Source organism: Anser brachyrhynchus (assembly GCF_964034855.1).
Source record: "Anser brachyrhynchus genome assembly, chromosome: 3".
NCBI lineage: Eukaryota > Metazoa > Chordata > Aves > Anseriformes > Anatidae > Anser > Anser brachyrhynchus.
Genome location: NC_137696.1, coordinates 107,521,752 through 107,535,894, shown reverse-complemented (window position 1 = coordinate 107,535,894; position 14,143 = coordinate 107,521,752). Strand labels below are relative to the sequence as shown.

Here is a 14,143-nt window from a genome sequence, read left to right as displayed (position 1 = left end):
CCCTGCTGGAGCAGGAACACCTAGATCAGGTCAGACAGGAACACATCCAGGTGGGTTTTGAATATCTCCAGAGAAGGAGACTCCACAACCCCCCTGGGCAGCCTGTTGCAGAGTTCTGTCATTCTCACTGTAAAAAAGTTTTGTCTCACATTTAAGTGGAACCTCCTATGTTCCAGCTTGCACCCATTGCCCCTTGTCCTATCATAGATGTCACTGAGAAGAGCCTGGCTCCGTCCTCCTGACACTCACCCTTTGCATATTTATAAACATTAATAAGGTCACCCATCAATCTCCTGTTCTCCAAGCTAAAGAGACCCAGCTCCCTCAGCCTTTCCTCATAAGGGAGATGCTCCACTCACTTAATCATCTTCATGGCTCTGCGCTGCACTCTCTCAAGCAGTTCCCTGTCCTTCTTGAACTGAGGGGCCCAGATACTGCTCTGGAGGTCGCAGCAGAAACAGATTTTCCCTATGAAACTGGCCAAATATAAGGCCCACAAGGCACCACAGCAGATATCTCCGGCAGCGCCTAATAGGGGATATACTACAATACAAGCTAGTGCAAGTAAAATCGTGCCCTGCTACATTTAAACCATAAGGTCCATGGACATTTAACTTTTCATCTGTTAGCAACAAGCACATTACAGTGTAATTTAAAGTTGTGAAACATATTTGACTCCTGGGTTAGTTTTGTTGGTCTTCTATTTACTCTAAAGCAAAAAACATCTAGGCTTAAAGGGGATTCATCTTAGTTAATGGCATGAACCACATTTTCAAAGAATCCATTTTAAATTGCTTATGATTGAAAACAAATGCACACACAGGCAAATGAATTTCTAAGATAATACAATATGGAATATATACTAAAAGCATACCGTTAACTTTCCTTGCATGTCTGACAAGATGCAAAAGGAAGAAAAACTTTAAGAAGAATATGGAAAACATTGCAGAGACGAGGACAGTAGTCTCAAAGAGTATTTAAAAAAGCAGATGTTATCATAAGTGTTAGGAATGACAGCAACATATCAGCTGTAATGCATTTATGCTTTTGCAATGCAAGATTAAGGGATCCATAACTCCTCTTCCACTTTCAGAGGTTTCTGAATACTAAGACATAGCCAAAAAAAAAAAAAAAAAAAAAACATGGAATAAGAATTGCCTATATCAAAGTTCACTGTAAACTTTCCTGCCAATCTAATTCGGGATATTCAGAAGAGGTACTAAATTTTACCTAAGTCACAATTTGCTATACTAGATTTTCTTTTTATCTAGAGAAGAAGAAAATTGATGCTGGGGAAGCAGTGGGAACTGGGCTTAAATAAAACCCAACAAACTGATTTACAAATGTGGAAGTCACTTTGTAATAAGTAAGTTAGCATTTTGCATTTTTATATCTTCTTTCTCAGTGTGTATGACAGACACAGTGAATTGAACACATTGCTCAATTTCCCTCTTCCAAAATGTTTGTCTTTTCTGTCTTCATTCCAATCACACTAATAATGAAACAAGAACAGAATTGGATTGTGGCTCTCTAGACATGTAACAAATCTTTTCTTCACTAGATGGCACCAGTCTACTCCTATGAATCAATGTGGGGCGGGGGGGGGGGAATAGTTTTCATAGAATATAAAGAGGACCCTTTCTGTACTCTCAAAAGTTTCACATTTATAACATACATATCTACTTCAATTGCTAAGTTCAGTATTTGTGTCAAAACTGATTACAGCCCAGAAATTTCCATGAGAGATGAATGCATTATACCAGATCAGACTTTGAACAAAAGTGATCAGAATAAACTATATACATCAAAATACTTATCTTTCTCTTTCTTTCTGAAATAAGCATAAGTATGAAACGTTTGAAGACACTGTGCCAGATCCACAGCAGGTATAAATCAATTTGGATTCACTGAAGTTGATTGATGCCAGGAGAAGATCTGCACCTGCATTTAGATGCTGGCCTGCAGGGCACAGCTTGACTTGTTTCCTTTTTCTTAACTCCAAGGCATGATAATTGAACTCATTTGGACACAATTCTCACTTCTTAGTCAAAATTCCCGCCTAGGCTTCGGTATTGGACTTAAAATCAGTGCACATCTCTTCGTTAAAAATCAAAATGATCTTTTCACAAAGAAGACAAAAAAGGTGACTAAAGACTTCAGGGATGGGAAATTGGTTGTTCAATACCACATTAGTGGTTTCATTCAATAACATGGTAACTTTGATGCAAGCAGAAGCAAACTACTGCTCAGCTCCATCGTTTTGTATTTAGTTGCCTCTTACTGCCACTAGATGATAGTGTGGTAACACGTGTAGTTCAACTGCACACCAAATCTTCAGTTGCTGAATTCTTGTCAGTATTCACACCTTTATATGAAAAGAATATACAGAAAGGCATCAATACTACGTAGTTAGCCTTTGAATATCAGTGCTTATCCAAAGAGTAGTAGTAGACAATATTTGGCTATAGACATAAACTGAACTTTACTTAGGCACCGATATTATGCTGAATTGGTCACCTCTCTCCATTTTTGTAGATATCCAGCCAGAGCCATAGCGATACACTTTGATGGAAAGGACAGGATAATTATATTTCCCTACCAGAAAGCACAAGAATGGCTGGAGGTAACATTTACATTTCTCCTCATGGGCAACCCACTCACTTCTGGTTCTGAACATTCACTTTCTGCTTCTCCCAGCTTTTCTATTTCATGCTCTCACCCTTGAGAGGACTCCCCTCCTCATCCAATTGAGAAGCTCCCAGCTAGGAGGAGACATGCAGCCAGAACAGCACCTTGGGCACACAGCTATCATCCCCTCCACAAACCCCTTTTCTCGCAATTCAACTATTTTTTTTTCTCTCCTAATACAGCAAAATTAAAAACAAACTCTTCATTCTCTCAAGCTCCTCTGTAAAGTAAATAGTCAAAACCCTTCACCACATGTTTTTTTTTCCCCTACGTAAATATTAAGACTGCCATTTCCTTTTATCCACAATAACAAGGTCAGTTTTCCTCTCAGTAAGCTAGTCTGCTTCTCCCCAACCAGGAATAGGCACTGCAGAGAACAGGCGAGTGGCTGGCTCCAGTCCTGCACAACACGTCTCACATCACAGCCAGTTTCATGGATGCACTTGCACTTCCAGATGCCCCAACAGACAAAAAAGTGTTTTGGTCCATAGCCTCTGACAGACAAGTTGAATGACGTGGATCTATTGGCACCACAGGGTAAGAAGAAAAATTGAAAGGCAATCTCTAGTGAAGAAGAATCAACCCTTGGGATATATTCATACATGCACTTATACAGAGAGCTAAGTGAGGAGAATACCTGAAAATAAAGGCTAAGAGAAAGCTGCACAAAAAGTGTAAAGGGTAGAGTAGTATGTAATCATTGTTTGGGCTGTAAGATAATTTGTCTACTCTAAGATTTGGCCACCAGCACCACAAGTCACAGACTTTCTCATCAAAATGAGCTGGATATTAGGAGAAACCTGAAATTTCCATTTTGCTGAAAAATTGCTTACTTTGATGTATTTTTGTTTTAATCTTTCAGGATGAAAGTATATCTGTAAGATTTTTTTATTTAAAATACTTGTATTAATTTTAGGTTATGTAATGATTGGACACCTGTAATCATGTATAAGTTGCTAGTTATATGGCATAAAACTTAAAAGAGTCATTTTCATTATCAGTAAGAATATCTTCTACTTAATGTTGATTGACCTATCTATTGTTTTGTATTCAGAGTGTTAACAGTGCCAGAGCAGTCCTGAGCAGGAGAAAATGATTTAAGCATCAAACTCTTTCAATATGACAAATAAGAGAACTCTCAAAAAGAAAATAACTTGTTGCGACTGGAAGATAAGACATAAAGAATAAAGTAAAACATTTCAAGCGTTATACTGAATACTTTAACTGACATGGTGTAAAACACATTAACAATGGTATAAAAAATTGAATCCTTTAGTAGGTCAAAATGAAGCTTCAGAACTCAGAAGTGGAATTCCTAAAGGAAATAACTTGAAAAATGTCAACTTCAAAATTCTTTGTCCATCTTGAACTTTCACCTTATTTTACACTGAAAATGTATTTAATTTCATTTTATCTCACTTTTCTTCAAAAACCATTGAAAAAAAATCCAACCAGCTGCAATTTTATAATTTATATTTGAACTGGCATTTTCTGCGTTTATGTAAAACGATGCACTCCATTTTTCTTGTATCAATAAGAATGGTCTCTATCCCATGTATAAATACTAAATGTTACAGTTCTGCTCTGTGACTTTAGACACTTTAAAACTAAACTCACAGCCAGGGACAAGTTCTGCTGTTAACCTGCAGCCTGTCATGAAACCATATTTTCAGGGATTGTCACATCAGCTGTCAGGATGCAGTAAGGACCAGCTGGTCCAAAAGGGATAGCAAACTGGGAGCCAAGCATGACAAGGCAGGTGGAGATAACACCTTACACTAAGGTGCTACTCTGTGGAATGGCAAATCTGGGTTAGGATCACGCCCAGGCAGTGGTCAGGGTCAGGCACCAGGTGATCTCCTGGGAAGTCCACAGTGACGAGGAAGTTTGGTCTCAGCCAGCTAAATACTTTACCTTCGCCAAGTCAGCTCTTAGGAGGGGGATGCACACCTGGCCTGACATCAGTAAAACAACACAGCCTTAACATCTAAATGTGAGGAATACGGTTGAATAAAATCTGTATTTTGTGTGAAGAAGTCATTCAAGAGCATGCATAGGTGACTGTAGTAAAATAAAAAATAAATAAATAAATAAATAAATAAATAAATAAATAAGCTGTTATTGTTGCTCTCTTAAAATGCATCAACTTGCCCATTAATTAAGAATAAAATAGATAATGTCTATGGGGAAATTTCTATGAGGAGAAACCATCCATCAAGAGTAAAGAATGCAAAAGCCGTTTGGGAAACCTGTCAGTGCATGCTTGACAGACAGACATGCTCAAAAGGTTTCTGTAGAGCCAAACAAAATGAGTAATGATCTAATGAAATAGGTTTTAAAGTACGTGGAAAATGCCTCAAATAAACATTGTATGATTTTTTCCTCACAATAGCTCTGAATTCTACTGGAAGCAACAGAAGTCTTACCATGCTCTTCAGCAGGCTTCGTGCAGGCTGAGCTACACAGAGCATTGATTTCTGCCTCCAGCAAGGGTCCACCTATGGAGGTCAGCAACTGGAGGATGATAGAGATGATCAAGGGCTCAGTCATTTCCACACTGTCATTTCTTGCTCAGTTCCACACAGAGGTAAATATCAGATGCTCAGTCTCTGCTCCTTACAGGATAGCTACAGACCTTATGCATCAGCCTTGTTCCTCCCACTCAAACAAGGAAATAAGGACTGTGGCAGACAAGAGAATACACAGGGCTCTGACAATACAACTAATTTACTTTCCATTTCATATATCAAAAACTGCAAAAAAAAAAATATATATATATATTATTTATATATTATATATATTATATATATGTATTATTTATTATTATATTATATATATTATATATAATGTTATATATATATTATAATATATATCCTGACAAACATGAAAACTGGAGGAAGTAAATGTTTTTTACATTGCCTTTATTTTTCATCTCAAATTTTAATAGAAACTCAGACTGTTTAAATGTTCTACACATCAAGGCAATCATTATAAATGTGGTGTGGCTTCCAGCTAAAATAGGAGCATTTGGCATCTGAAAAAGCTTCCCACCTCCTCAAAAGGCCTCTTTTCATGTTTCTGAGGAAACTGAACATTACAGCAGAGACTTTGAAAACCTGGGTGAAAAACAAACAGTTAGCAACTTCAGCACGTACATAATGAGGGAACTCCAGATATCTGTAACTCAAGTTTAGACTGCTTTTAATATAGCTTCAATGATTAGACAGAAGTGTCTTGGAGATTTGAAGGGCTTCTGAGGATTTCTATAGCAGGCAGAAAACAACCATGATATTCATAATGTACTATTCTAATCAAACAAATTGCTCCACTAGAATTGTTAGCTCCCTGCAAATTCTGTAGAGTCTTTGAATATTAGTGTAGAACCATATTCATATTATTTAATAGATTTCAATATACAGTTTGAAGAAAATCTGACATACAGGAATCATACCTACCTCCAGAAGAAAGAAGGTAAAGCAATGAAAGATCATTCATTTCTTAGTGTGGTTGCTCTGGAGATGGACTGATATTCAAATACTATAGGAATTTACTACTAATCTTCAAAATTAATAGCAAACATATATATATATATAATAGATTCAAATTCACAGAGTAAATATATCAAACAAAATGGTTTGTTTTCTTATGTATATAATAATAGTGTCACATCAAATGTTGTTGGACTGTGGATATGAACAGAACTGTGTGATCATTGGTTGCTTAGGTACCATGGCACTGTAGAGTTGATTTGAGTTTGTTTTGTCTTACTGTAGGGCAATCTCTTGAACCAGGTTAGATCCATTCTGGATATGTTGCAAACCTCCCATAACAATCAGATATGTATATTGATTACTGTGTTATACAAAGGATCATTCCTCCTTAAAGATTGTCTTAAACCATTGTGCAGGGTATTCTGAAAAAACACAGTCAGAGATTTTGTAGTCATCTTTCTATGCCTAACAGCAAGATAAGATGGCATGCCTACTAGGAAGACCCAAAGTAATTCATCATTTATTTTATGAAATTATGTTGTTGTTTTTTAATGTACGTCAGCTTTTCGATCAGATGCAATTGTAAATTGGGTACATAAATTATTTGTACAAAATGACATTATTGCTATATACATAAACAGGAAAATTTTGGTAACTTTGCCTGCTTTTCAGAGGGTCACCCCTGCAATTTGAGTAAATACATAGGCTGCTTTCCTGCCAAAATGAACAACAAGCTAAACCACTCCTGTGAAATTTGTTGTCTACTTAGGAAGTCTGTCTTAAACTGTGGAGAGTTGTTTTTTTTGTTTGTTTTGTTTTGTAACATGATGCACCAAGATCATCTTATAAATTTGAAACACGTTTACTTTAAGAAATTATGTGGGGCTTTAAATAGCTCATTCACTGAGTCATTCTCAACCAAAGAATGCAGAAAATCAAAATCATACTTTGACCTTTAGCCAACCCCGAAGCACCCATCCGACATGATCCCTCTTTCAGTACTGAATTACAAGAAGCTAGTTCCACCTCAGCACTAAAACTCAGTTTACTGAAGGGCCTTCTCATGATATATCTGTGAACATTTTAATAAGGAAACTTTACAAAATTGGTAGGGCTCCTGATTTGTTCTTGCTTTAGCTATTTAAAAAAAAAAAAAAAGTTGTAACACCTTCACATCAAAAAAAAAAAAAACCTTATGGTAATATTTGTACTAATTAACTGGAGTATACAAAATATTTGCCTTCTTGCTGAAATATCCCTGTAGACCTACAAGCAATTAACATTTATAACTACAAAATTTGCTAAGGTAAAAGAATATCAAAAATCTACTTCTTCAGAAATGATCAGTCTAAAAACTAGAGGCCAAATTCTGCCTTCCCCTACAGTCATGCCAACACATTTGATAACTGTTGTGAGGTCAGAATTTAGCCCCAAACCACTTTTTCTTTTTTAATCTAAATAGTTACGTTTTCCTACCCAAAAAAAAAAAACCAAAAAACAAAAAAAGCTATGTATTACTTATCAGTGCTCTTCCCTTCTGAAGGGTAAATACCGATATTTGAAATACCTACACTGTATTTACAGCTGTACAACACCGATGTCACATACATGTAAAATATCACTTGTACTCTATAAACATGGGCTAACTTGTACAACCTGCTTGAAAACATTTCTTAAAATAAAGAAAGACCAGACAAGCTTACACATTTTCTTTGTCAAATTCACAAACAAAATACATGGTAATGTGACATGCAACATCATTCCACCCTCCAGACGCCACCATCTCCACACAGTCCTCCTCATCATAAGCATTGTTGGGCTCCCCACTGCGCCACTTGTTGAAGGTCTGCATGGGTGATCTGTCAGAATAGACAAAATTTCCCTCTTTCTCTAGGTCGTTAATCCCAATGAAAACTCTGGTGAGCCCAGCTTGGTTGATGTACGAGGCAATCAGATTGTTGGCATTCTCATCCTTGGGCATGCTCAGCGTCCCTCCTCTTCCATGGCAGTAGAGCTGGGCTTCCTTGTATCTTTTCTCTTCCTTCACCAGCAGATATATCTTATTATCTGTCTCACGCACACCAGCAACAGCTGCGGGGGAGGGCAGTGCTGAAAAGTGAGCACTCGCATTTCTATAAACCAACTTACTGTACACCCCAAATAGCTTCACAAATCCGATGCAAGACGGTGATACTCTCTACGAGCAATTCCACCGGTAAAATGTAGCAATGAGAGAGGAAAATATTTAAATAAAATTAACCTACCATTTTTTATGAATTTTAATTCTGTCGTCAGCTGGGCCACTTGGATATCCATTTCACCAATAGCCTTCCTTAGCTGGCTACACTCACAGGGGATGCCTATGAAATGATACAGGCACACTGAAGTGAAAAAGCTATCTAAATTCAGTAATTATCTTAATAAGATCATGAAAAGGCCCAGACATCCACTGGGAGAGGGACAACTGCCTCACAAAAAATGGCCAGAAACCTGTGGCCTTTGCTAGCATGTGCCATCAGATGATTCTTACCATTGTTTCAGCCTAACCAGAACACCTGATTTTCTTTCCTGTGAAGCTTCAGCCCTGCATGGTTAGTGCTAAACTGAACACAGATATACCCTGAAAAAAAAAATTTTTTTGAGCTAAAAATACTTGTCAAAATTTCATACAGATAAAATTGTTCTCTTCAGTCTTCTCCAAAGAGCACTTTTTCCACAGCAAAAATCTACCATGTGCATTGTTCACCTATTCCTCACAAGGAATCTCACACAGCAGATCAAAAAGGCTAATGTTCCAACTATGTAATGCACATAATTAGCTGAAAAATGTAGTTCTGTACATTTCAAAGTAGAGAAGTTACTGCACCTCTTTCAATAAAAGAAGACAATAGAAAGCCATCTATTACACCAAATTGATATTGGTTTGACAAAGATAATCTGAATGAGAATACTAAAAGGATAATTGTTACTTCTATGAGTTCAAATCTCAAAAGGAGGATCAATTACGTTTTCCAGTTCTGTGTGTAATTATTCAAATCTGCATTTAACTACCCTATTACTCAGCTTAGGTATCTAAGTCAAGTCTAAGTACTGGGTAGTTATACTACAAAACTGTCCTCGTTGTCAATGTATATGGTACTCTGGCTCAAGAATTAGTGTGACAAATTATATTCTTGCGAGAAATCTAATAGGTGAACCTTTAGTGTACTCTGCTAGGAAGGAACAAATTGGGCAAAATCAGAAGCCACTTTTGTAAGGCTCACACTTCTTATGCCAAATATTCACCTTTCCTTCCGGAGGATCTGTATTCCTCGTAAGCTCCTGTTGCTACAATGATAATTGATGGAGGGGGCAGGATCTCCCAACCTGCTCCTTTGTGTTGGCTGGAAGCCAGAGTAGGATATACAGAGATGTCCCTTTCCACCAGTGACGAATTATATTGACAGTTGCATTTCAGTTCCCACTGGAGTGATCAAACCTCTAAGAGCTCTGAGACATTTCAATACCCTCTAAGTCCAGCAACTACTGCAGCTTCAATAATTTTTTAAAGTGAATTGATAATATTACAGTGAATAAATGAGGAGTAGCTATCTAAATACTTAATTTGCCATCATTTCTCTCAGAATTTTAGAAAAGATATATTTTTGGTGATGATGCATGCATCTTCTAAAATCCTTCACATCATGCTCTGCAGGAGGATCTGGATAGGCTGGAGCGATGGGCTGAGGTCAACTGTATGAAGTTCAACAAGGCCAAGTGCCGGGTCCTGCACCTGGGGCGCAACAACCCCAAGCAGAGCTACAGGCTGGGAGATGAGTGGCTGGAAAGCTGCCTGGCCGAGAGGGACCTGGGAGTATTGGTTGATAGTCGGCTGAATATGAGCCAGCAGTGTGCCCAGGTGGCCAAGAAGGCCAACAGCATCCTGGCCTGCATAAGAAGCAGTGTGGCCAGCAGGTCTAGGGAAGTGATTGTGCCCCTGTACTCGGCTCTGGTGAGGCCGCACCTCGAGTACTGTGTTCAGTTCTGGGCCCCTCGCTACAGGAAGGACATGGACGTGCTCGAGCGAGTCCAGAGAAGGGCGACCAAGCTGGTGAGGGGTCTGGAGTATAAGTCTTACGAGGAGCGGCTGAGGGAGCTGGGCTTGTTCAGCCTGGAAAAGAGGAGGCTCAGGGGCGACCTTATCGCTCTCTACAGTTACCTTAAAGGAGGCTGTAAAGAGGTGGGGGTTGGTCTGTTCTCCTACGTGCCTGGTGACAGGACGAGGGGGAATGGGCGAAAGTTGCGACAGGGGAGTTTTAGGTTGGATGTTAGGAAGTACTTCTTTACCGAAAGGGTTATTAAGCATTGGAATGGGCTGCCCAGGGAGGTGGTGGAGTCACCATCCCTGGAGGTCTTTAAAAGACGTTTAGATGTAGAGCTTAGCGATATGGTTTAGTCGAGTACTTAGTGTTAGGTCGGAGGTTGGACTCGATGATCTTGAGGTCTCTTCCAACCTAGAAATCTGTGATACTGTGATACTGTGATAAACAAAGTATGTCATAGATTACCTGGGTCACCATTAGGACCCGGTGGTCCTATGTCACCGTTATCTCCTTTTTCACCTAAAAACATGAAAAAGAATATGAATTTAAAGCATATTTTTAGTTAACAAATAATTCAGCACTTTATTTTTTTTCTCTAATAAAATCCAAGTGTGCAAAGTAGAAGTATGACCAAACAAAAAATCAAGATTTTTTTTTGTACTAGTCAGTCCACAACAAAGGCAAGCCAAAGCTATGAAACTTGAACATAAAGCATATGTATCGATATTCATTTTTTTGACATTCATGGGGTTTACAGAACCAATACATTCAGAAGTTGTAGAGGGAAAAGGGCTATTTATGCTACATTGGAGTCCAAAGCTTGATTCGTAATCCAAATGCTTAAATAAACAATGGTCCAAATGACTTAACCAAAGGCATGTAGGGAGCCCATGGAGTATGCAGGATTGTAATTCAAGTCTTGTGATTCTTAGAAGTCTACCAAAATATAGCACATCTTCCCATGTACTTCTCTTAAATGTCCACAATTGTCTGTTGGCACACTAAGTTCCTTATTTAGCCTTAAACCAGGATTTCCAGCTCTTAATGCTGCTGTCAGAGCAAAAGGTAATGGGCTGACAGATCTGTTTGGCTGGCTACAGTATGAGTAACTCCCTATTGCAATGAAGTCTGAGAGTAGCTAACCAAACATAAACGATCAAAGATTTTTCATCTGCAACAATGGAAAAATGATTGTACTAAGCATACCTTTTGAACCAATAGGACCAATTTTTCCATGCCGCCCCATGCTGCCTTTCTGTCCTTTGTCCCCCATTTCTCCTACACATAGCAGAAAGACAAATTAACAATGTAGTCTGATTCATTCAGATCCTAGCATATTTGCAGTACAAGTTTTCACAATGAACAAAAACATGATATATTCCCAAAATTCATTAAATTTCAGAGGTTCAGTTCACTCCTTGTGAAGGACTTATGATTTAAACTTTACAAACCAATTGACATTAAAACAGCACGCAGGTGTAAATGAAAACAGGTCTTGGCTGAGAGACACTGGAAGAACTTTTATAAACTCCTCTCAGATGATCATGCTAAAATTATGTTGACAATAAAGGAGACTTCCATCAAAACATGTGGATCAATGTATTAAAACTGTTAGGGAGTGTAAAAGACCTAAGGGATCCAAGCACAACTGACAGTTTCATCTGTCAGTAGTTAGTTTCATCATCAGTCATTAATTTCATCTAATATAGTAGCTTCACTGTAACTGAGGGCTGAAATTGGGCTTCATAGCTTATTTCTACAGTAGCAGTCACATCCTCAGTCTTTATTCTTTCATTAGAAGACTACAGTAATGAAAAACAAAAACTAATGAAAATTGTATATGTACATAGACGCATGCACATGTTCATACAAATGTGAAGTCTGACAGAAGCACAACAGAAATGTTGAATGTTACTTATTTTAAAGACAGTCCTACGGAATACTACAAACTGTAATTGTAGCAAAGGAGCAACTCAAAACTCGTTTTCCTCAGCAGTGTTTCTACAAATAGAAAGCAACCATCTACCTCTTAAGGTGAATTGAAATTGTCAACAAATCTTAATGAACCTGCCACTGTCACCTATCTATATATATATCCCTGATATATAGCCAGAAATCTAATGTAAGACAGTTTGATTCACTTACTTTGCCTGACTTTGACCTCTTTTCCATTAGTTGTACTTTCCTATGCAATGTAAAGTGAATATTAGAATGGCTTCAGGGGAAACAGAATTTGCACTGGAACAGACAGTTTCTTTTATCATCATTGTCTTCACAAACCAAGCTGAAGCGTTGTTACTAATAAAATGTGTGCCACAGTCCAAGTATTAATGTAATTGACTTGAGCTCCTCCAGAGCTCAAATAATAAAACAGATAAAACATGTCTGTTACATCATGCCTGGCTTTTCTGGGTGGCATTTCTCAGACATTATGAAAAATAATTATCATAATGGTGTGAATCTGAGAGAACTTTAGACTCTAATAGCAAAGCCTCATTCTACCCCATATCTACAACGCTCATCTTCAATTGTAGGGGATTAGCAGTTGACAGAAATTCATTTGCAATAGCCACTTAATAGAGTAAGTACAACAGGCTTACAAATAACTGAAAGGTTTGGCTTAAACCAGGACATTTAGAATCAATCAACTCCACACGTACTCTACACTTGTCTCAGCTGCAACTAACATTTTATAGATTATTATTTCTAAATGATACTTCACTTCTGTCATTGGTTTAGAGAGGATTACATGATTTGATTTAGGTAGACTTTCTGAGACCTATGAAATGAGACCTGGCATTTTGTTACACTCACTACATGGTGAGTGTGGCAGATTTGTCCTGATTTTACAGCCTCTGTGGCCCTGAGAGACTTAGGAAATAATACCATATCCCATTGCACATTGGTGATACTTTTTCCTGGGTGCAACACCCAAGAAAATCAATGCTCTGCTTTGAAGAGGCTTAGGCCTCTTTGCATTACGCTGTCATGGAGCAACATGGTCTGGAGGCTGCACAGCTGTAAAACTGTCATATGAGATAGGTTTTCTACTGTACCACATAATATTAATGGAGAGCAGGGACGGAGGGACTACAGGGACAAGAAGCCAAATGCCTCCTAAGGCACCCATCCTGCAGAAACCCAAGACTGATTAGTATTAGAAATATTTAGAAATATTGATACTGTTGTGGTTTTTTTTTCAATGATTGTCTCAGCCAAGATTGTTTCTTTGCTCAAAGCAACACTTGTTATACAATGTTCTGCTACATAGAAGCAAGGAATCAAACAATCAGGAAAGTTCAGAGGAAAATCTACCACATGGATCCCGTAACTGAACCTCTGTAAATTATCATAGGTCAGCCTCAGTTCTGGAACTACAACTGAAGATTAGTTGTCAGGATGTGGGTTTCAGCGCAATTGGACAGACAGCCACATACTTTCTATGTTTAAAACTGGATAATTTTATGACAGATTTCATCATTTCAGCCAAAGCTCAATTAGAGATGAAACTGGACAGTACTACGGGGGACACTAATAAGGGTTTTATAAAATATTTTAAGAACAAAAGGAGGACCAGAGAAAGCATCAGTGTGTTACTTGATGTGGATGGTGATCTCACAAATAGGGATGCAGAAAAGGAGAGACTTTTAACACCTTATTTGCCACTGTCTTCAACACCAATGATGGACTCTGGGACCCCGGGTTCCCAAGGTTGGAGGACTGTGATGGTGGTAATGATAAACTCCCAGCCAACCCTGAACATTTGCAGGACCTGGGGGTGTTGGTTGACAAGAATCTCAACGTCAGCCAGCAATGTGCACTTGCAGCCCAGAAAGCCAAACATATCCTGGGATGCATCAGAAGCAGTGTGACAAACAGGTC

At 38.3% G+C, this 14,143-nt stretch overlaps 1 protein-coding gene across 3 annotated transcripts in view; it reads right to left on the bottom strand.

Moving 5' to 3' along the window:
- Positions 1 to 6,681: 6,681 nt before the first annotated feature.
- Positions 6,682 to 14,143, bottom strand: part of COLEC11 (collectin subfamily member 11) — a 42,068-nt gene continuing 34,606 nt past the window's right edge. For 2 of the 3 annotated variants that reach the window (XM_080587773.1, XM_080587772.1), the window contains exons 4-7: positions 11,468 to 11,539; positions 10,727 to 10,780; positions 8,444 to 8,539; positions 6,682 to 8,288 (exon numbers count right to left, since the gene is read on the bottom strand). In XM_080587773.1, the coding sequence (XP_080443899.1) occupies positions 7,879 to 8,288; positions 8,444 to 8,539; positions 10,727 to 10,780; positions 11,468 to 11,539 (632 nt within the window). In that variant the 3' untranslated portion in view covers positions 6,682 to 7,878. The remainder of the gene's footprint in view (positions 8,289 to 8,443; positions 8,540 to 10,726; positions 10,781 to 11,467; positions 11,540 to 14,143) is intronic. The other variant, XM_080587774.1, reaches the window with a different exon arrangement.